Here is a 22,959-nt window from a genome sequence, read left to right as displayed (position 1 = left end):
TAAAATGAAGGACTGTCTTGCAAGCCTACTCCCTGCCCCTACAGCGTGCAGAGTCTTTTATCCTATTATCTCCCCCTTCTTTTTGACGTGTAAGTTTCGTTGAGAAATCACTGTTAAAGTTTAAACTCTGTACAGAAAGCTTTCTGTGGTCTTAATTGATACAGATCATATATTTAAGCAGACAGGTGCTTTCATAGTGTGTTGTAGTTTTTTTAATCTTAGTTTTAATTTTTAGCTTTTTAAACTTTTTTTCACAAATGTGAATGGTCAGCCTTGATCTACACAAATTGGCAAATAAAAGCCAAGCAGTGGATCGTGACTCTGAACTCCATCACTTACTAAAATGATTATACAGAGTACAGAAAAGTTATGGTGTATGTTAAAGACTTGACTGGAACCTTTGGTCAGCTAGGTAGTATATATGCTCAGCTATCCAGTTGACTTGCTGCTTCATCTATAATTAGCTAGGGATCATTCATCATTTTCTTAAGAATGCAAAGAGTGCTTTTTTTAAACTCCTCTCCCCATTCTCAAAATAGTGTATAAATTAACAGGCAACACATAATGTTACAACAATCAGATATTTTCCTAGTCTATTTAGTTGAAAGTGAAGTTTACACTTAGAACCACCACTTCCTCAGTAGTATGGTGTATTGATGAAATAATAAAAGCTCTGAGCAGGACTTCAATTTCCCTTGCTATTTGTCATGAAAAATATCTTCCATCTATGTTTTTCTATAGCACCTGTTGTCATGGTGTCTAGATATTGTTCATGGGGTTGCAGAAAGTGGTGGATTCCGCCAAGAAGGGTCCCTCATTTCTCTAGACTCTGGTTTAATGCAGCCTAGCACAGTTCCACTCATAATTTCTTGGATGGTTGAAAAACCTACCAATTTTTTCATTACCAATGATTATGGTAAAAAGTGGGCAAGTAAATTTTCTTTGTCAGTAAACTTTTATTATTTTTAAAAACTGGCTTAATTAAGGTTCTGAATTGCTTATAAATGAGTCCAGCATGGTACCATTTGTACTAATGAGCTACATATTATCTCAAAACGTGCTGCTCTTGTTTTAGATCAAAATAGATCAAAATAACATGTAATGTTGCCAGTTTTTAAAAAGTGAAGATTGGTTTGGAAATTGGAAATAATTTGCATAATAGAAATGAATTGGTGTGTTCCCAAATCATTGCCAAGAATTATGATCTGCCAGCAGGCAGACAGTGACAGTTTCCTCTGGCTGAATTACACTGAATTAAAAAGAGAGAATTGCATTCATCAGATGTCATTTAGTACACAAGTCATCAGAGCTGATCTTTGCTGTGAAATACTTCTGACTAGAACACTGATTTCTAGAACAAGATGAAACTTGGACACCTGTTTTTCTTTCTTTCTTCCAAAATCAGCTGTCATTATCAAAAACCAATGTCTGCTTTGAGTGTTCACATAATCATTACTTAGGAGCAGTGACCCAGGGAGTAAACAGGTCTGTTGACATGAGCTTGGGATGAATGCGTTACTCATGAATAAGGAAGCCACATCTTAATTATGCAGGGCACCATAAATGGGTACCCACACCATTTTGTGTAACATTTTTATATACCCCACTATTATGTGATCTGCATCTGACACACATTTTACAGAAAATCTTAAGAATATGCTATAGGTAATTTCTAAACATTTTATTGGGACTGTTTGTATCCTTCTATCTGTAAAGCCAGGTTTCCTTAGTATTATGAGTCCAGCTGTACAGGGCACAGGGAGAGAGAAAAATTATACTTAATAAATTTGATAAACTTCTACAAATACCTAAGATAACTTCACTTCACATAACAATGACTCAGTTTTATGAACATGCATCTCAGAACTTTCTAGGACTAGAAGAAAGTCCCTTTGTGCTATTCGCAAGAAGATTCCGAGTTTTTCAAAGCTCCTGTTTTAAGCTCTGCAGGTTCAAGAAATATTTGACACTAAACCTGTTGATAATACAGAATTGTGTATTGCACATTCTCGGTCTTGTGCAAGTATAGGTTTTTCGGGAACATCTTTCGAGCAGGTTGACTTTTTAAAAGTCACTTTTTTAAAGGTTTTTTATAAACAGTGTTTATAAAGGTTTACACTTTTTAAAAGGTTAAAACTTTTTAAAAATGACAGCTGTTCAAAGCTGCCTGAGCTGTTACACTGTTGAGACATGGTCTCAAAGGAGATAGCTTAAGGGGGCAGAGTGCAAAAGAGGCAATCAAAGGTGTATGATAAATGCAGTTTGTCATTTATAAAGTATTATTCCAGTTGGACAGCCCTATTTTTTTTTGTTTTGCTTTGTTTTACTCTTGTACACTTCTTACAAGGTAGAAACATTCCACTTTTAGCACTATGTGCAAATGTGTGAAAGAGAGGGAGTAAAACATATTTTTAAATGGTTGGGGAATCGGAGCACTGCATACACTTTTGATGTTTAAAAAAAAAAAAAAAGTGCCAAAAAACCTCTGTCTGCTGTGAAACTTGTCTTACTGATTTTTGGAGTTTTGAAATGTTGACATAGTTCCCTCTTCATCTCTCAACTAGTAAGTTGTAAGCAGTGAAACCTTGAATTTTGATCTGATGCATGTTTTCAGAGCTAACTACTGCTCTCTCATTAGTAGCAGCTTTTTGAGTTTGGGTAGTGGTCATGTGTACACAATGAACTTTTTGCTCTGTAGGGTACACTTTTATTAAATTGGTTTATACTTGTTCCCTGACTAAGGATGTAAATACTAGTTTGGTTAAAAAATAAAATAAAAAAAAATTAAAAAATGGAGTAATAAGATGGATTCAGAGATCATCCAAGCTACCTGATGAACAAAATGACTGATTTACTATGTATTTGAGACTAACAAATTGATTAATCCACTGTGCAATAATTCATTGTTGTTAAATCTGTGGATATAACTATGAATATCTGCCATGTTATATACCTAAATAAAAAAACTATTAACATTTTTCATGTAGCCAAGAGTTTCATAATTCAACTCTTTGGTTAATAGGAAAATTAACCACTGTATTGTTCTTGTTTTTGGCAGAGATGAAAGAAGAGGATCTTATGAATATGCGCCTGATCGTACTTACTATGAGACTGTTAGAACACCAGGGACGTATCCTGAAGATCCTAGGAGAGAATATCCTGCCCGAGGCAGAGAATTTTATGCAGAATGGGATCCTTATCAAGGAGACTACTATGACCCGCGATATTATGATGATCCACGTGAATACAGGGATTATAGAGGAGATCCTTATGAACAAGATATAAGGGAATATAGCTATAGACAACGAGAGAGGGAGAGGGAAAGGGAGCGGTTTGAATCTGATCGGGACAGAGATCACGAAAGGAGACCAATTGAACGCAGTCAAAGTCCAACTCATTCCAGACGTCCACAGAGCCCTGGAGCATCTCCCTCACAATCAGAAAGGCTTCAGAGTGATTCTGAAAGGAGAATCTACAGCAGGTCTTCAGATCGTAGTGGGAGCTGCAGCTCACTTTCTCCTCCAAGATATGACAAACTTGACAAGACCCGTGTAGAGCGTTATGCAAAAAATGAGAAAAATGATAAAGAACGTGCTTTTGACCAAGAGAGAGTAGACAAAGACAAACGTTTGGTGAGGAAAGAGAAGCCAGAAAAACTAGAAAAAGATAAAAGTGATAAGCAGAAACGAAAAGCAAAAATTCATTCACCAAGCTCTCAGTCTTCTGAAACAGACCAAGAAAATGAGAGGGAGCCCAGCCCTGAAAAATTAAAGGGCAATAGTAAACAGAGTAAAGAAAGAGCTGACAAAGAAGGGACAGCTAAAAACCGTCTGGAACTGATGCCATGTGTGGTGCTGACTCGAGTAAAAGAAAAGGAAGGGAAAGTTATTGATCAGCCTGCTTTGGAGAAACTGAGAGCAAAGCTTGATAATGACACTGTTAAGTCTCCACTTCTTGAGCAAAAAATCCAGACATCTCAAGTTGAGCAAATAAAATCTGACCAGTCTAAACTGGAACCTGTCAGAACTAAGGGGCCAAAAGAGAAGGTACTTGCCAGTCATGTAGAAGTGGTTGATAAAGAGGGAAAACTAAAGCCCAAGAAACACCTGAAGACAGAGCAGACTACAGAAGGGGTAAACGCAGTAGACCTAGATAAATTAGAGGCTCGTAAAAGACGTTTTGCTGATGCAAACTTGAAACCTGACCGGCAAAAACTGGAAGTTAAAAGAAGTAACCAAGATGAGGAAGATGCTGCACGCATGATCTCGAAAAAACAGCTTGATGTGACAACTTCATCTAGAGAAGTTATGACGTTAAGGGAAGGAGAATTGGAAAGAAAGCCCTTGAGGAAAGAGATGCTTAAAAGGGAATCTAAAAAAATCAAACTGGAAAGACTTATTACTGTTACCAGCCCCAAAGAGGCACAGGAGCCTACTAATGTTTCTGTGGCAATTGGCTTGCGTCCCAGTTCGGAACTTCAGCCTAGGGTAGGAGAGCCAGTTGATGAACCAGTGGAAACTCCAGAAATCCCTTCTAAAAAACTTAATCCGATAAAACCACAGCACAAACAAATGCAGCTGTTAGATGATCAGGGAACAGAGAGAGATGACATGAAGAAAAATTACTGTGGTCTTCCCGAAGAGATGCCTGACCATAAGCTTGGCCAGGAGAAACCTCAGTCAGCTGACACAGAGGAGAAAATTGGTATTGACATTGATTACACACAAAGTTACAGAAAACAAATGGAGCAAAGTCGCAGATTAAAACAGCAGATGGAAATGGAGATAGCAAAGTCTGAGAAGTTTGGCAGTCCAAAAAAAGAAGTAGATGAATATGAAAGGCGTAGCCTGGTTCATGAGGTGGGCAAACCCCCACAAGATGTCACAGATGACTCTCCACCAAGTAAAAAGAAAAAGACTGATCATTTTGATTTTGAAATCAGTACTAAAAGGGAGAGGAACTATAGAAGTTCTCGCCAGGTGAGCGAAGATTCTGAAAGGACTGCCTGTTCACCTAGCATCAGACACTTTCCTTTTCAGGAGGAGGAGGACACGCTAGATTCCCCAAGGCTAATGCCATTAAAAGAAACCAAAGAATCACCTAAAATAGAAGAAAAGGGTCTTTCATATTCCAATATGACTGTGAGGGAGGATTCCCTAAAATTTAATCCCTACGATTCCAGCAGAAGGGAGCAGATGGCAGAAATGGCCAAAATAAAGCTATCGGTACTGAGTTCTGAAGATGAATCAAATCGATGGGAATCTCAAGTCAAACAAGAGCCTGGCAGAGTTGACTTCCCAAGTAGTATAGTTAAAAGAGACAGTATACGAAAGCGATCTGTACGGGACCTGGAACCAGGTGAGGTGCCTTCAGATTCTGATGACGACAGTGAAAATAAACCCCATTCTCCGAAAGCCTCATCGTTATTAGAAAGTTCCAGGTTATCTTTTTTATTAAGGGACAGAGAAGAGAAACTACGTGAAAGAGAGGAAAGGCTGTCAACTTCTTTGGAAAGAAACAAATTTTACTCCTTTGCATTGGATAAGACAATCACACCAGACACAAAAGCCTTGCTTGAAAGAGCTAAATCTCTCTCTTCATCTAGAGAAGAAAACTGGTCTTTTCTAGATTGGGACTCAAGATTTGCTAGTTTTAGGAACAATAAAGACAAAGAGAAAGTTGACTCTGCTCCGAGACCTATTCCATCTTGGTATATGAAAAAGAAAAAAATCAGGACTGATTCAGAAGGAAAATTAGATGATAAGAAAGAGGATCATAAAGAGGAGGAGCAAGAGAGACAGGAATTGTTTGCCTCTAGATTTTTACACAGCTCAATCTTTGAACAAGATTCTAAGCGTCTACAGCATTTAGAAAGAAAAGATGATGACCTGGACTTCATTTCTGGCCGGATATATGGGAGACAGGCTTCTTCTGATGGGACTAACAGTGCATCTGAGTTGATGCAAGAACCAGTTGTTCTTTTTCACAGTAGATTTATTGAGCTCACCCGAATGCAGCAAAAAGAAAAGGAGAAGGATCAAAAACCAAAAGAAGTGGAAAAGCAGGAAGACAAGGAAAATCAGCCTAAGACACCAGAAACTGTTCCTGATAATAAAGAACCAGAACATAAATCTTCTTCATTAGTTGGACCTTCTTCCGTCACAGTTGTACCTCAAGAACCAGCACCAGTCATATCAGAGAAGGTAGCAAATGAAAAAACAACTGTGGATATAAATTCTGCAAGGGAAGAAAGACCATCTGAACTTGCTTCTACAGCAGAAGAACCAAAACCTCTTCCTGAACTTGCTGCTCCTGTCAAAATAGATCCTCCTGAGCAACTTGAACCTCCCCCAGCAATAGAGGTCAATAAAGATGTCATTCCTGCAGCCCCGGCTTCTGAGGAAGACTCAGTATCCACAGAGCATCCTTCATACTTGGATACAAAGCCACCTACACCAGGAGCTTCTTTTTCACAAGCAGACACCAATGTAGATCCAGAACCTGACAGTACACAGTTGATTCCACCACCTCCCAAACTAGTTCAAAAGTCTGATGAATCAAGTGAACCTAAAGAGGAAAATGCCCTGTCTGCTGCTAACACCGATCCTAATGCAAGTCAGAAAGCAGAAGTAGTTGCTGAGGTTTTGCCTCCTGTTTCTGACAATGACATGGAAGTCGAACCCCCTGTTGTTATAAAAGATAAAAAGTCATACAAAAGCAAACGTTCCAAGACTCCTGTTCAGTCAGCCATTACAAATGTCACAGAGAAACCTGTCACAAGGAAGAGCGAAAGGATTGACCGTGAAAAACTTAAAAGATCAAGCTCTCCTCGTGGGGAAGCACAGAAACTTTTAGAATTGAAAGTAGAAACAGAAAAAGTTTCAAGAAATGCTGCTAAATCTCCTAGTGCTGCAACAGAGCCAGAAAACATAGAGCCAAGTTTGCCAGTAGGTCGAACTAGACGTAGAAATGTAAGATCGGTTTATGCTACCACAGGAGACAATGAAGGCCCATCTCCAGTAAAGGATTCAGTAGAGGTAACTAGATCTACCAGAAAAAGAGGGGAAAAGGAATCCCAGGAGATTGTAACAACTGTTCCTACTACTCCAAGAAGAGGAAGGCCTCCAAAATCACGCCGTAAGCCTGAGGAAGAAATCTCTCCTATTAAGACAGAACAGGTACAGCAGGAAGCAGAAGAGACTGAGACTAAAGAAACAGTGGAAATCCCTAAACCTGCAGAGGGATGGAGATCTCCTAGATCCCAAAAACTAACCCATAGTCATTCATTAGCTGCAAGCAGTCAGCAGGGGAAAAAAGGGAAAAATGAACCAAAGGCAGATGTCTCTGTAGAATCTGAAGATGCCACTGAAATAGCTGGTCAAGAATCAAATATTAGTGAAAACAGCAATAAATTAAAGACTACGGACAAAGAAGCAGCAGCAAGCGAACAGAAACGTGACAGGAAAGAACTAGATGTGGACAAAAATCTTCCAGAAACCCCCATAGTGGAGATTGTAGAGAAAAAAAATGCCCCAGAAAAAGCTACTAAATCCAAACGAGGAAGATCTAGAAATGCCAAGACTGTTGTAGATAAAGCATCCTTGTGTCTGAAAAATGTGGAAATACGTCTCAATGTTGATGAAGTCAAAGGTGCCCTGCGACCAAGTGAAGAGGAAGCAGAGCCTGTGGCAACGTCACCAGCAAAAATCAAAAGCCCACAAAAAGAGGACAATGTAGCACCCCATTTTGTAAAGAACGAGCAAGAAGATGCATTCCAGGAAACAGAAAAAGAAATGATGCATGAACCAAAGCAATCACCAGAAGCTGCTCAGTTAGCAAAGCAGATTGAACTTGAACAAGCTGTGGAGAACATTGCAAAGCTCACTGAAACGCCGTCAGTTGCTGCCTACAAAGACCAGGCAGCTGACGTGTCTGAAGTTCGTCAGGAGGAGGAGGGAGACAAACCTGCACATCAGGCTAGTGAAACAGAACTGGCAGCAGCTATTGGATCCATCATAAATGACATTTCTGGAGAAACAGAAAGCTTTCCTGCTCCTCCAACTTATCCTGCTGAATCAGAATCTGAGATACCTGCAGAACCACTGGTGTTACCATCACCTAGGGAAGAAATGGAGCCTGAAACTGATCAGGCTGTTAACGTTATCTTGGAAACAGAAGCTGCTGTTGAACCCTCTGTGCAACAAGTGACTGGCACTACCCCATCAGCAGTAGAGGCAGAAAGTAAGGAGGCTGAGGTGAGCTTCAGTGAATCTTCAAACTCTGCACAGGAAGCTGAAACTTTACAGGAAGCCGAAGTTTCTCGGAAGGAAAAAGGCCGTCAAAAGACCACCCGGCAAAGACGTAAAAGGAGCACGAGCAAGAAAGCGGATACTGCTGAAGTTAGTGTTTTTGAGCCTGAAAAAGTACAAAGTAAGTCTCCTGTTGCCAATGAAGTTAAGGCAAAACAAGAAGAACCCTTGAAAGATGAAAAGAAAAATAAAAACTCTGTTCAGGTTTCTGCTGAACCAAACATTTCTGATGCAAGCAAGGCTGCAGCCACTGAGTTAATTTCTCATGAAACTGTTGCTGAGAGCAATGCTCCTCCTAAAGCTCCAGCTCCTCCTCTCGACCTACCTTCCCAGTCAGTTCCTGTGGATGATGTGAGCCAAACTTCATTCAAACTACGGTCAACTATTGAAAATGCACCCGTTACTCCACCAAGTGCTCCAAATACGACTGTTCCTGCAGTTCCTTCTGCAACTGCGGCAAAAATACCTGCCTCTGTATCAGCTGGGATAGTCCCCCTTCCTTCCAACACTACCAAGGTGACAGAATGGATTGTAAGGCATGACGACACCCGCACTCGGTCCACCCCACCGCCAGCTCTTCCCCCTGATACTAAAGCATCTGATATTGATACAAATTCCAGCACTCTGAGGAAGATACTAATGGAGCCCAAATACGTTTCAGCAACTAGCCTTGCTTCTACACATGTCACAACTTCTGTTGCTGAGCCAGTCAGTGCACCTCGTTTGGAAGAGGCGCCTCCTCATCCTCCAGTAGAGGCCATTAAACCAGTGTCAGAGGAAAAACCAGCAGTTCCTGTCACTAATGTTTTGGACCCTCCAGTAGCAGAGGCACCAGTTTTCAGTGAGAAAGAAAAAATAAGTACAGTTATTGCCCCCAAAGCTACTTCCGTTATAAGCAGAATGCCCCATAGTGTTGATCTCGAGGAAACTCCAAGGATAACACTGATGAAGCAAGTCCCCCAAACCCAGACATGTCTAGTTAATGCCCCTTCACCAAAATACAAGCAGAGACCGAGCACAAATGAGAACAGCAGGTTTCATCCAGGATCTATGTCTGTTATTGAAGATAGGCCAGTGGAGACTGGATCCAGCCCAGGTCTGCGAGTTAACACCTCAGAGGGTGTTGTGCTTTTGAGTTATTCAGGACAGAAAACAGAGGGTCCTCAACGAATTAGTGCGAAGATCAGTCAGATTCCCCCAGCAAGTGCTGTTGACATAGAGTTTCAGCAGTCTGTGTCCAAGTCACAAATTAAACAAGAACCTATTACTCCATCGCAGCCAGCACCGAAAGGCTCTCAAACTCCCACAGGATATGGGAATCTCTCCACCCATCCTTTGGTACTAGGAACCCAACCTTACAATACATCACCTGTGATCTCCTCTATTAAACAAGAACGCACTGCCTTGGAGAAATCTGAATCGGGCCACCTTTCTGTCCAGACTCCTGCTTCTCAGTCAGGGCCTGTTAAAGTCCTCTCCCAGACTGTAAACACTCCACCTGTACTAGTTCACAACCAGATGGCACTTTCTCAAAGTGTAGCTTCTGCCAACAAAAAACTTCCTGATCTGACTGCTCTAAAAGTGGAGACTAAGACTCTTCAGCCATCAAATTTGAGTCCTGGGGTCAGTCCTCATCACCCTTCCCTGTCTGGTAAAATACATTCAGAAGCAAACCATATCAGCTCAGGTCCCAGCACCCCAACAGATCGGGCTATTTCTCATTTGGGGGTTACAAAACAGGAGCCACATTCGCCACGTACAAGTGGGCATTCTCCATCTCCATTTCCAAGGGCTTGTCATCCTGGCAGTACCTCCTCTCCAGCTTTATCTAGTAATACCTCTGTCATGCTGGCTCCAGGAATTCCTGTGCCTCAGTACATATCCAGTATGCATCCTGAGCAGTCTGTTATAATGCCCCCTCATAGTGTAACACAGACTGTATCCCTTGGCCATCTGTCACAAGGCGAAGTGAGAATGAATACCCCTCCATTGCCTGGTATTCCTTATGGCATCCGCCCAGAAGCGCTCCACTCCCCCAGAGCAGCTCTACAACCTCAGATAGAAATCAGACCTCAGAGATCCAGCACACCTCAGCCAGCTCCAATAAGAGATATAGTCATGCCTCCTTTATCGTCTCAGCATCCCCCAGAAGATGAGATGCATTACCATCATACCGTGTGTAGAGGATCAGCCCCTGTGCAGTCCGATGTGTTAGTAATGCAGTCAGATTATCGCATGCATGCTACGGGTATAAGACTCGACCAGTACAACGTGCCTCGAGATGTGAGGATGATGATGCACCCACACATGGCAGCAGTGGGCGACCACCACCCCGAAACTAGACAATCTAGAACACCAGAAGGGTCTGTGAAAACTCCACCAGTCAGCAAGACTCCACAGCCTGGAAAAGAGACACCGAAGTCTTCTGAAGTCAAAATGGCGCACTCTCCACACAGTGAGCCACGGCTCATCAGCGTCCCTCCCAGCAGCCAGCTTCCTGGACTGCCTTTGACACAGCCTGTGGTGGTACCTCATGGAGTACAAATCATGCATCCTGCTGGGAGTTCCTTTCATGATTATAGATCTGTGTATGGCGACATGAGAAATTACCATACAGCAGCCCAGCTTGGTCATCCTCAGTTCCCTGGAGCATCGCCAATTGGGCTACCTTCCCGGAGTATGACCCCATCTCAGGTGAGAGAAATGATTTCCTCCGTTTGGTTTCCTTTACCTGAGTTTTAATATATACTGTGATAAATGTAGTCCTGATGCAGTGGCATTTGACTGCAGTGGGGAGTTACTTACAGCTGGGATAAGTTTGGCTCATTCCTCATGCACTCTGCCCTCTCCATTTAAGGTTGTATTTTACAGTACTACAGTACTAAAAATCAGTTATTTTTGTTTGGGAAATATGGGCTAAACACCTTTTTAAAGTTACTGGGAAGGAATTAAGAGGGAGAATCCCCTCATTTATTTTCTTTTCATCACAATAGAGCTTAGTTCAGGGATTGCGTGAAATCTGTAAGTTCCTAAGTATAGTGATAAGAGAGGGACAATTCCCAACACAGCTCGTGGCAATTATTCGAGTTTAGTTCACTCATAGCAATTTTCCTCTTCAGTAATTACTGTATTATACAGACAAATAGCATGCGAGGAGTGAGCATAATGTCAATACCTAGTTAGATGGATGGTCTAGTTAAGGATGGTCCTGCAATTGAGGCTTTGAATTGGGGCTCGGGAAGTCTGGATTCTGTTCCCAGCTGTGTTTGATAGTCTCTGTGCTTCTGCTCCCTATCTGAAAAATACTGGTGATAATGCCCATTTCTGTTGAGATTAAATTTTGTAACGTGTGAGGCAGTCGGATACTACAGTGAGAGGGACCCTACTGAGAACCAAATAGATGTCTAGAAAGATTTAAGCTGGAGAACTTGACTGTTTCCCAGCAGTCTGATTGTTAAATGAGAGAGTTTTGTGCCATTAGTGCATTCTCCAAAGTTTTCTCTTTCTTTCCCATCACTGCTCTGTAGGGTCTGCCAGAAGGTGAACACTCACACCCCAGTCAGCCAGTGCGCAGCAAAACACCTCAGATTTCCCAGGACTCCAAAGGATCGCAGGCAGTAGGACCTGAACAAACCCACCACACCACTGTAAATAGGCATGCAGCGCAGATAGACCCTCATGTCCATCTTCAGCGGGCACAGGCAGATACCGGCCAGACTTCCTATCCTTCCCCTGTTGCCATTTCAATGAAACAGGAGCTTCCATCACCACACCAGCCTCAGGCAGTTCAGAAGCAATCTTTGTTTATCCCTACAACTTCAGGCCCGGGGCTTCCGTTGTCCCGCTCCGAACCTCAATCTGCTCTAATACAAGATCCACCTCCTCACTCTGTTTCTCAGAGACCTGTGGATATGGTTCAGCTTCTAACAGTAAGTATCACTCCCTCTTTCTCTTTGAGCTGTTGTCTGCTGCTTGTTTTTGTTACGTCTGAACCTGTACTAGGTCAAGGGGAAAAGTAAGCAGTAGTATTCTGCCAAGCTTTTCCCACATGAGACACCATAATGTAGCACCACACACATTAGATGGTGCCGATTTTCATAATGTAACCATCCCTCTACTTTCTTGGGTGCTTCTCTCACCAGTGAAATAGCTAAGTGTTGACATTTACCTGGACGTTCCTAGAGTCCGGTGATGAGTTTACCATCTCATTGAGGTGAATGAGAAGAGTCTGTGAGTCTGAGGTAGTGTTTCAGACTGTCTGCAGACTCAGGCAGACATCTCTGCCTTATTTACCAGTCCAGTCAGGTTTGGAGTGTTGTCTGTGCAAACCACGAAGACTAGAGATTATTTATTTATTTATTTAGAAATATAGATTCTGGAGCAGGAGGAGGAGAGCGAGGTGGGAGGGCCAGGATGTTGAAATGGTTAGAGCACCAGCCTGGGAGTCAGAAGATCCAGGTTCTAGTCTTTGCTCAGCAACAGATTTCCTGCCTGACCTTGGACGAGTCACTTAGTCTCTCTGTGCCTCAGTTCCCTAAATGTAAAATGAGGATAATAGCACTGTCCTGCTGCACAGGACATTGGTGAGGATAAATGTATTAAAAGATTATGAGGTCTCAGATGCTTTGGTAATGGGGAGCTTGGCTAGACAGACCAGGTGGCCACTATGAAGAAATAAGTGTTGTATTGATGATTTAATAGGATCTGGCCTAAATCAGTCCTTGGTATGAACCAACTATGGGACGGCCTTAAGTGTATTGCATTCTTAAACACAGTATACTGGTGTCATAATTACTGCTGAAAGTGTCAGAAGCATATGAGCAACTCAGATGTGATTTCCCTTACAATTAAGATCACTTTTGAACACAAGTGGAAGCACTTTGCTGTAAATGTTTCACTAAGTCTTTATTTTACTCCTTCATTCGTTTGTATTAAGATTTCTTCATCCTTTATTTTCAGAAGTACCCAATCGTGTGGCAGGGTCTTTTGGCGCTGAAGAATGACACAGCTGCAGTTCAGCTCCACTTTGTCTCTGGTAACAACGTCTTGGCGCACCGGTCCCTGCCAGCACCTGAAGGAGGACCTCCACTAAGAATTGCTCAGCGCATGCGACTAGAGGCTTCGCAGTTGGAGGGTGTGGCACGCAGAATGATGGTAAGGGTAATATTCATATTGTTTTGGGGTCTGCAGTAAGTGATAGGGCCTCTGAAATACTGCTGGTGGCAAGTGTCTCTCCTTTGACATAAGGATTAAATGCAAACATTAATGGGTGTCAGGTCTACACTTAATCCAGGTGAGGGAGCGGTGTGGATTTGGGATCATTCAGCTCATATGTTACTCTGCACTTTATGGAAAGGTACAATGGTGAATAGCAGATGTCAGACATTACCTGTAAAAGAACTCTGAACTAACCTGTCTTTTGCCAATTGGCTGAGAAGTCTACAGTGGCATTTCGCAACAGCCACAGCAAATTTATTCCCAAGGAGTTCAAAGGGAGGATTTTCCAGTAAAGGTTTAAAGATAATGAATGTGTGTCAGGAACAGGCATGTCCCTAGCAAATGCTTGAGTGTTAATTGTCCTCTTTTCCCAGGTGGAGAGTGATTACTGCCTGTTACTGGCCTTGCCTTGTGGACGAGACCAGGAAGATGTAGTGAATCAGACCGAGTCACTTAAAGCTGCATTCATCAGCTACCTGCAGGCTAAACAAGCTGCAGGAATCATCAATGTTCCCAATCCCGGCTCTAATCAGGTAATTGCATGAAAACAGTGAAACTGCAGTTAACAACTAAATTAAAATGACCCCATTATATAGTTATGGGATATAAACCAAAAAAGTCCTTTGTGTTTAGTGTCAAGATGCATGCTTGTGTCTTCGAAAGAATTAGCATGTGAAATGCTAGCCATTCATTTCTTTGGTGAAAATACAACACAGTAAATCATTTAATTCTTACTGGTGAACTGCTAAACCAAAAGAAAAAAGTTTGTTTTTGCCTTTTGATGCTGCTTTGACTTACAAATTTCTGTCTTTTTAAAAACAAAACAGATCTTTGCTCTTTTTGCACGTTAGAAATCTGAAGTGCTCCTTCCCTTCCTTTTCATGTGATGTCCCAGGAACTTTTTTTCAGGACACCTGAAATATGTTTTCCATTACATAAATCAAAAGATTTGTTTTGTATAACTACAAAATGCTTGTTCCAGATGTATTGCTGCACTGAGTCAGATGTGCTGTGTTTACCGGGAAAAAACAGTCCATTGGAATAAGTGTTCAGTTTGATGGACGATGTGGAAGGGGAAAGCCAGATAAATGTAGACACTATCAAAGCAGCTCCTTTGTTCAAAATGAATATTAATGACACTTTCTTATGTTTCATGATAAGCCATTCAGACACTGTTAGTGGGGGAAAACCCTTCCCTCTGAGAAATGTGTTGCTACTGAGTCATGTGTGCATTGAAAAAATGCCCTTTTGTGGGACTATTCTGAAACCCTAGAAAATGTTGCCACCAATGTCCCAGTTTTAGATATTGAAAATATGATCACCTTACACAAAGTTCTGTAATCTGAAGCTGCAGCGTCTCTCATCTCTCCCCCGTCTCCCCAACTGAGGTCAGGTTTACACTAAAAAGTCAGGTCAACCTAGCTATAAGTCATTCAGGGGTGTGAAACATCAAAACCCCTGAGCAGTGTAGTTAAGCTGACCCTTACCTCTGGTGTAGTCAGCGTTAGGTCGATGGAAGAGGGGAGGTGGATTAACTAGTAGTGAGTGAGTGTCTGCACTGAAATGTAGAGTGATGCAGCTAGTGAAGTGGGAGATGTTGATTCTTAGAACATCTGACGCTCAGTTTGGGGATGAAGAGCTGCAGTTCAGGTAACGTCACTGTGTGACATCACTACCTAGATCTTCTAAAGATCCAGAAAAAAGAGGGAGTAAGGATTGCATTTCATGTGGTTTTAATTTTTTAAAAATGAATATAAACTTTTAGGAGACGTTTGTGTTGGTCTTTCTACGTCACACTACTTGCGATTTACAGTTCACCTTCCAAATTGGGCATTGTCCAGTGGGATTTCCTTATTGTGGTACCAAATCAGTTGTCTGGGTGCTTGTCTAATCAGTTCATAGAAAAACAAATAACTAGAGGGGTTCCTAGCTGTTTTTTCATCCTTGTCTTTATTTTTTCATTTTTCCCCAGCCTGCCTATGTTCTGCAGATATTCCCACCCTGTGAATTCTCTGAAAGCCACCTGTCCCGTCTAGCCCCAGACCTACTAGCCAGCATCTCCAACATCTCTCCTCACCTTATGATTGTTATCGCATCGGTATGAGCTGTTTATTGGTCACTGACTTTTCCAAGGCCCTGCAGCAAAAAAAAAAGAGAAAAATGAATGACGCAAGAAAATGCTGCCAGACTACCAGCCTCCTGCCCTAACCGGCCTCGATCAAACTGTTGCTGGGTAGTGGTTCTGCTACCTTGTATGTTTACATATTGCTTTAGGTTATGGACAACTGATGCACTCAACAGGCGGACTGGTGTATTGGGTTTCTGTGCCTCCTTTTGGGGAAAATAAAGGATGGCTATATTTTTTATCAAAAAAAGAAAAGAAAAAAAAAAAAAAAAAGAACCTGAACTGCCTTTGCACTAAATTAGTGACTTGGACCTTTGCACAGTTGAAGACATGCTGTGACGTTATGGATGTCTTGACACAGATTAACATGCGTTGTGGACTAAACGCAGGACCTGGGAACTTCTGCTGAAATCTGTGGGTCAAGGATCATTTCACACATTATCTTTTTTTTTCTCCTGGATGTGACCCTTCCTTTCCTCCACTTCCCTCTGCTGCAGTCATCTTCTCTTCATCTGGGATGTACAGTTTACACTGAAAAAAAATAAAACAAAAGGGAGAGCTATTTTCCTTCCTGGTGGGATATGCAGAACTGAGTGGGTGTGTGTGTATATATAAATATATATATATAATATATATATATATATATATAATACTGACTTTAAAAAAATCAAATCCCCACAACATACATTTTTTTTTAATCTGTGCCAAAAATGTGTTTTCAGAGAAAATCTTATTTTCATACTCAGACTTTGTATTGTCATTCATTTGTAAGTGCGATTCATTTAAACATGACCTTCCCCTGACCCTCGTCTCACAATATGTGGAAGTGTTATACACTTGTACAAAGACTTTTTACCCTCCTTCCTCCTCCTCGCCTTCCCTAACACTTATTAATTTATGGAACTGTTTTCTCAGCGCAGTTTTGTTTTGTGTGTCCATTGGATTACAAACTTTATTAAAAAATACAAAACATGTTGAGCCTGGATGTGATCCATCAATTTGCTCCGGAGGGGGAGGGAGAACACAAGGAGATTGCGAACTTGTATGCAAGTTTGGGCCGGCTGGCATTACTAATAAGCCACATCCCCTGCAGTGGATATTTGCTGTTTTCTGAGTGTTTGTACATAGGAGGTTTTTTATTTTTCTCTTTTGTTGGTGAGTTTATCTTGTTCAAACAAAATAATTTTATCAAAGATCAAATTGAACTTTAGCCTTTGTTTTTTGTGGTGTAAATATTTGTAAAACTCCAAAGTATTGGTTCTTTTCTGAGTAATGTCAAAGGCACTTTTAATTTTGATACACAGAATAAACTACAAAACCTTCAACCGCAAAAATGAGCATGTTCTAAGAAAAGCCTTGGTTTATTGTTTTAAGCAACTGTATCTTGTGTGTGTTCAGAACACAAATCACTGAAATACGTTTGAAGACTTGCGTCGGGAGTTGTAGCTAGAAAGTCCTTAGTGGTTTAAACAGCTGATGCTGAGGGTTCTGATCCTGCAGTCGGACCCAACTGCACTGGTGGTGGGGGCTGCCGTTAATGGATCCGATTGTAGAATCAGAGCCTACGTGGAAAGTGTCTCCTGGGGCAACTGATCTCAGTGGTGAGAATTATATGTGAAGCTGTTTGAAACCCAGCAGTAAGAAACTGCCTGTTTTGGATTCTTTCCACTGCGGCAAACCTCAGCTGAACTGGTCTTGCTAAAGGAAAACTCCAGTGTGACGTAAAAGACATTTTAATGACCACCTCTCATTAAAAAGAAAGCTCTAAAAGAAGAACTGCTGAATTGGAATTAACAATCAAGGAGGGAAGGCGCCACCTTGACAGTTTGAAGGAACTGGTTTAAAAATCTATTTTAGTCAGATTTGTTAACTAATGGACTATTGGTGTGCATGCACCTATGGAGGAAGATCCAGACCGGTAAGTCACTGATAGGAGAGGGCATGGCCTGCTACACTAAAGGATATTGGGAGAAGAAAAAGATTTTGGCACCTGGTATTGGCCACTAGATGGACCATTGGTCTGAGCCAGTCTGGCTGTTCTTATATGTTTGCCTTCTCTAGCCTTCCCTAGGCTGAGGATTTATAGGTCCAGTTCCTCTCTGCTATTGAAACCTCATTGGTGGCCCTGCTCCCCCTCGCGGAGTGCAGCATGAAGGAGAAGACGAAAGCACAGATGTGTGCTGTCTGCTCCACCCCACTCATGGAGTGCCTGAATGGAAGCCCCACCTGTTCTGTGGCCGGGAGCCCTGCACATCTCATCTGGGCCCAGGATCTTGATGGAGTCCTTCCCCCAGTCCAGAAGCAGCACATCTGAACCCAGACCTACAAGAACCACAGGACCCTGGATCAGGATTCAGTTCATTCTTCCAAAACAAAGGGGGGAGAGGAAGATACAAAAGGGTCCCTTTCAAAGGAATGGGACTGCATGCATGCTGTGTGAATGCGGCTGCAATTGTAGCCCAAGCAGCCCCTGCTGTGCTTCCCTCTTCTCAGAAGCAGAAAAGGCTGAAGGGGGGCCGGATAGACTCAAGGGCCAGACAACATAAAATCCCCAGCAGCACGCTACCCGTTTGTGCATGAGGTACCTCAGTCACTGCGTTCCCAGCCCATTCCCCTCCATTATTCAGTGCCAGGATATAGAGTCAGAGACTTTAAGGTCAGAAGGGACCATCATGATCATCTCGTCTGACCTGCACATCACAGACCACAGAACCTCACCCACCCACTCCTGTAATAGACCCCTGATCTTTGGCTGAGTTACTGATGCCCTAAAATCAAGGTTTCAAGACTTCAAGTTGCAGAGAATCCACCATTTACACTAGTTTAAACCCGCAAGTGATCCGTGCACCATGCTGCAGAGGAAGACGAAAACTCCCCAGGGTCTCTGCCAGTCTGACCCAGAGGGAAATTCCTTCCCGGTCACAAATATGGCGATCAGTTAGACCTTGAGCATGCGCGTGAGACCAACCAGCCAGACACCTGGGACAGAATTCTCTGTAGTAACTCAGGCCCTCCCCATCTAGCATCCCACCACTGGCCATTGGGATATTTGTTAGTAGCAGTTGCAGATTGGATACATGCCATCGTAGGCAGCCTCATCGTACCATCCCCTCCATAAACTCATCAAGCCCAGCTTTGAAGCCGGTTAGGTTTTTTACTCCCACTGCTCCCAGTGGAAGGCTGTTCCAGCACTTCACTCCTCTGGAGCTTGATCCCTCTGTGAAGTTTTCACCTGAGCAGAGGGGTTGGAGGAGTGTCAAATCCTAGGATTTACCATCACGGACCAAGGCCCAACAGCAATTTTTCCTCCAGAGAGTCCCTTTGAGCAGACTCGGTCAAAGCCTGCCTCTGAGGAAGTGCAGGCAAGGGAGTTGATGCTGGGCCGGAGACGGGTCAGGTCCAGGATAGCTGATTATTCCCCCCCCAGTTAAGCGATCACCTGAGCTCTCCCAGCAAAAGAGATCTCCTTGTTGCCCTGAGAATCTGATGGCAAGCAGCCATGGAGCAAAGAGGAGAGAAGGAATATGGGAAAGAGATACAGGTGCCAGTTCCCATGGTCATTGGACTCTGCTTTTCCCCCATGCCCTCAAGGGAAAAGCAAAGACCCCTAAAAAGGCTGCAGTACTCAGCAAGGCTAAATCCAGACATAGAAGTCCTTCATCTCCATCTGTTCCAGTGTCTTCTGATTCTGATACATCAGGCAGGGGCTAGGAGGACAAACCCAGATCCTGCAGGCCCACGAGTCTCCCTGGGAGGAGGGAGGAGGAGAAGCTCCAGTTGCAAGTCTTTGAATCCCTGCGTCCGTGGGGAGCATCCATTGGACAATCACCTCCTGACAGGACACTTCTCAGACAGAGAGGAGAAGGGCACTAACACCACTCAGTCTTCTTCCTCGGGATAAGACGTGGAGCTTTCAATTCCTCTCGACTCGGCCGCCGTGGATGTGATCAAGGAGAGTGGGAGTCCCCTGGAGAGCCAGGTGCATCACAAGGCGCACTAGTCCTAATCTGATTTTGTTTCCCTTCCTCAAGTCAGTCAAGTCCCTAGTTCAGGACACGGCAATACCTGCACGCAGCAACTTCGGTCCTCAGGGCCCCTTACCCAGGAGGAAGGAGCCAATGCTCAGGAGAAACGTTAAGGCTTCCTCTGCATCCCTGAGGGCTCCTGCTGCACCCACATGCTTGGCCTAAGCGGTCTTGGCCTGTACAGATAGTCTGTCTGAATCCAGCCCTCTCAAATCCAGGAAATGCCTCCGTCTGGGGCCCTTGCTCAGAAACATCTCCTTTATTTCTGCCTCCTCTGGGCTTGCCTTTCAGTAATCAGCAGGGCTGTGGGCTACAATGCGCAGTTACCTGGCGCCATAGATGGCTGCGCAACCAGAGGCAGATGTCCAGGCTAAGGTGAACGTCGTGTCCGCGAAGTGCTGGGGGATCCAGTGGATGAAGTGGGGGCTGGTTCCTCAGACAAAGCAAAGACCACCCTGCCTCCTGCCAAGGCCTGCAGGCGGGGAGAATAGGAGTCCTGTTCCAACCCCAAGCTATGCTTTCTTTCCAGGCTCACAGACGAGACAATCCCAGCTACTCCAGGGAGAAACATCCACAAGATGAGCTGGTCCTCCCAAATATAAGACGACTCACCGCCAAAGCGGACAGACGGACCCGTGTGTAGACGGGCATCTCCAACCCTTGGCTGATTGTCGGCTCAAATTAACCAGCAAGGGTGTGCACTGGATCTGTTCCATTCCTCTGCTTCCGGATTTGTCCTTTCTCTCGCTCCCTCAGGACCTTCAGGAGAGTGGGGAAATGCAGTCAGTTATCCCTCTCTTCCTGCAGACTGAGGTGTTGGAGCCACTCCCTGCCCCAGACGGGACAAGACTTGTACGCTGTCTGCTTCCCAGTCAAGAAGCAATCCAAGGGTGCAGGGCTGAGCTCAACCTAAAGTGTCTCCTTAGCTAGAAGAGGTCCCAGAATGTTTCAGTAGCTAACATAATAAATACCAGAAGTGCCATTTGCAAGCCAAGGGTGTATTGGATGTCACACGATAATGTGTTCGGGGATATCATTAGTGTGCTCAAAGTATCAGCTAGGGCATGGATCCTGCAATCAGATCGATATAGCAAACAAATCCACATGGATCCAATTACAGGAGCAGGGCCATTTTAGCTGAGGAGAGCAAGGGCGACTTTTTTTTTTTTCTTAAATAAAAGGGCTGGTTTTAAACATTTCTGTTCTACGTCCTGCTCCCAACCAGCTTAATGCAGCTACTCAGCACGGAGAGCCTCCGCTTAACCCACAATTCTGGTTTTGCTCTGCATCTTGCTTTTAAAAGCTTGCAAGCTGCCACATTTCCAGAACCAAAGTTTCATGGTATGATGCAAAACAGCCGGAGATAATTAAAGCAGCGTTTCATAAAGGGAAACCCACATTCTTTTTAAAGTGACACAATCAGCTTGAAATCCGGGTAATATTTTTTAAAGTTGAAAGTATTTTCCGTGTGGTCTGTGCCTGAGTCCCCCTGGACAATTGGGGTTTTCCAGTCAGATGTTTCTTAGCTTTTAAAAACGGTTTTCACCCCTTGTTGCTGTATGAAAGACCCACTCAAGCAGGGGCAAAGTGCTTATGCAGGAGAAGCACTGGAAATGACCATGCCCAAAGTGCTGTCACATGCACAAAGCAAACAGCCGAAAAGCGGGGGGGGGGATGTTTTCTTCCACTTTCTGAGGTGCTACTCCCCAGTAGTAGTTGTCTTGTGTGTAACCATAGCCGCTAAACCTCTTCAGGCAAGGATTAACGTCACATGCCCCCTTTCGCTGTCAACACTGCGGTTGCTTCCCTAGTGCACTGAATGTTATAATCACCGTAGATTGCTCATTGCTCCAATGACTGAGGCCCACTGTGAAGGGAGCTGCATTTTGCAAAGGGAGTGAGCGGTTCAAACACGGGCTGATGCATTGCAAATTATGTAGCACCTGTGAAGCAAAGCACAACATACAGAGCCCTCCTGCCCTGCGGTGCTTAAATCCAATGTACTCTGTGTGCGCACGCGTGCGCGCAGGAGAAATGTATTGTGGTCACTTACTTTGACAATAAGCCCCAGTCCTGCGGGAATAGCTGCCTTGGGTTCAGTTGTAGTCTGGGGGCCTTAGTGGGGTTTCAGTTATTTATTAGACTTTACCATGTGCTAATGAACGTGCTGTAATAATGCTGTGAAGATAATGGAATCAGGCGCCCGCACTAAAGCATCGGCCGTCAAAGCTTTGCTGAGAAAAGGGGAGGATGCAGCCAGCCGTTGACAGTTTCATAGCGTTCAGGCCGGAAAGGACCATACAGGCCATTACATGTCATCCGGCAGTGCTCTTACGTCCAGCCCACGGACTTTAGACGAAAGGTTTTCAGCCCTCACGGAGAGTGAACTGTGCCCCAAGTGGAGGGCGGGAGCCCAAGGTGCCGCCAGTGCCCGAGGCAGGCAGTCAGGAAGGAGCAGGTGTTTATATGACCCCTGGGCCTATGGATCAGCAACGTGGCTTTGGCCAGTCCCCAATCACCATTAGCAACAAGCATCGGGATACAGCCAAAACGAGGAGAGTTCTGTAGCACTTGTGTTTGCCGTACACAGACTAACGGGGCTGCCCCTCTGCAACATAAGGATACGGATGCTTTAAACCTAGCCTGCGGGGGGGACGGAGCGAAAGGTAGTGATGATCCTGCTGGCGTGGGAAATGGATGGGCCAGGCTGGCCTGGCAGGAGCTGGGCCGGGCACACCTTCGCGTGGGGCTGGAGCCCGTCTCCTGGCAATGCAGCATTCGGATAGGAATATGCATAACATGAGTAGCTTGCAGTCCTGGGAGGAGGGATTTAAACCACCCCCGCTTTAGTACCTGCTTTCTCTCCTGTTCTACCCCCAATCAGGCCCCTTAATCTTTCTCTGCCTCAGTTTCCCTCACCTGTAAGCTGGGGAGAAAAATACGAACCAACCTTCGAAGGGCTGAGCATCCCTAGGACACTGGACTCTGAGTTGCCACCAGAGTATTTACTGAAGGAGGTTATTCCAGAAGTGGGGCTGTTTGCACCCAGTCCACTGGACGTGGCCACCTGTCGGAGCGGTGTGGCTGGTGTACGGTCCCGCAGACACAGCAATCGTTTACCCTGCTGGTTGCATTCCTGCCACCCTTAAAATAATGCTTTGCGGGTGGGTCAGAACCAGCAAACGGAGGAGGTATTAAAGGCTACGTGTTCTTGGGCTTTCTTGCAATCCTGAGTCTCAGGATAGACAGAACTCTGCAAATCCCCGGTTATCCGTGGAGATCT

At 43.9% G+C, this 22,959-nt stretch overlaps 1 protein-coding gene across 4 annotated transcripts in view; it reads left to right on the top strand.

Moving 5' to 3' along the window:
* The window catches only part of SPEN (spen family transcriptional repressor), an 88,267-nt gene extending 71,644 nt beyond the window's left edge, over positions 1 to 16,623 (top strand). For all 4 annotated transcript variants that reach the window (XM_067566250.1, XM_067566249.1, XM_067566251.1 and 1 more), the window contains 5 exons: positions 3,059 to 11,003; positions 11,837 to 12,238; positions 13,269 to 13,463; positions 13,901 to 14,059; positions 15,499 to 16,623. In XM_067566250.1, coding sequence (XP_067422351.1) covers positions 3,059 to 11,003; positions 11,837 to 12,238; positions 13,269 to 13,463; positions 13,901 to 14,059; positions 15,499 to 15,630 — 8,833 coding nt within the window. In that variant the 3' untranslated portion in view covers positions 15,631 to 16,623. The remainder of the gene's footprint in view (positions 1 to 3,058; positions 11,004 to 11,836; positions 12,239 to 13,268; positions 13,464 to 13,900; positions 14,060 to 15,498) is intronic.
* Positions 16,624 to 22,959: the final 6,336 nt, after the last annotated feature.

The sequence above is a fragment of the Emydura macquarii genome, unplaced genomic scaffold (genome assembly GCF_026122565.2).
Source record: "Emydura macquarii macquarii isolate MOO-44397 ecotype Brisbane River unplaced genomic scaffold, CSIRO-AGI_Emac_v2 contig_2768, whole genome shotgun sequence".
In the NCBI taxonomy this organism is placed as follows: Eukaryota; Metazoa; Chordata; order Testudines; family Chelidae; genus Emydura; species Emydura macquarii.
Note: the sequence above shows the minus strand (reverse complement) of the source record. Positions and strands in the feature narration are given on the sequence as shown.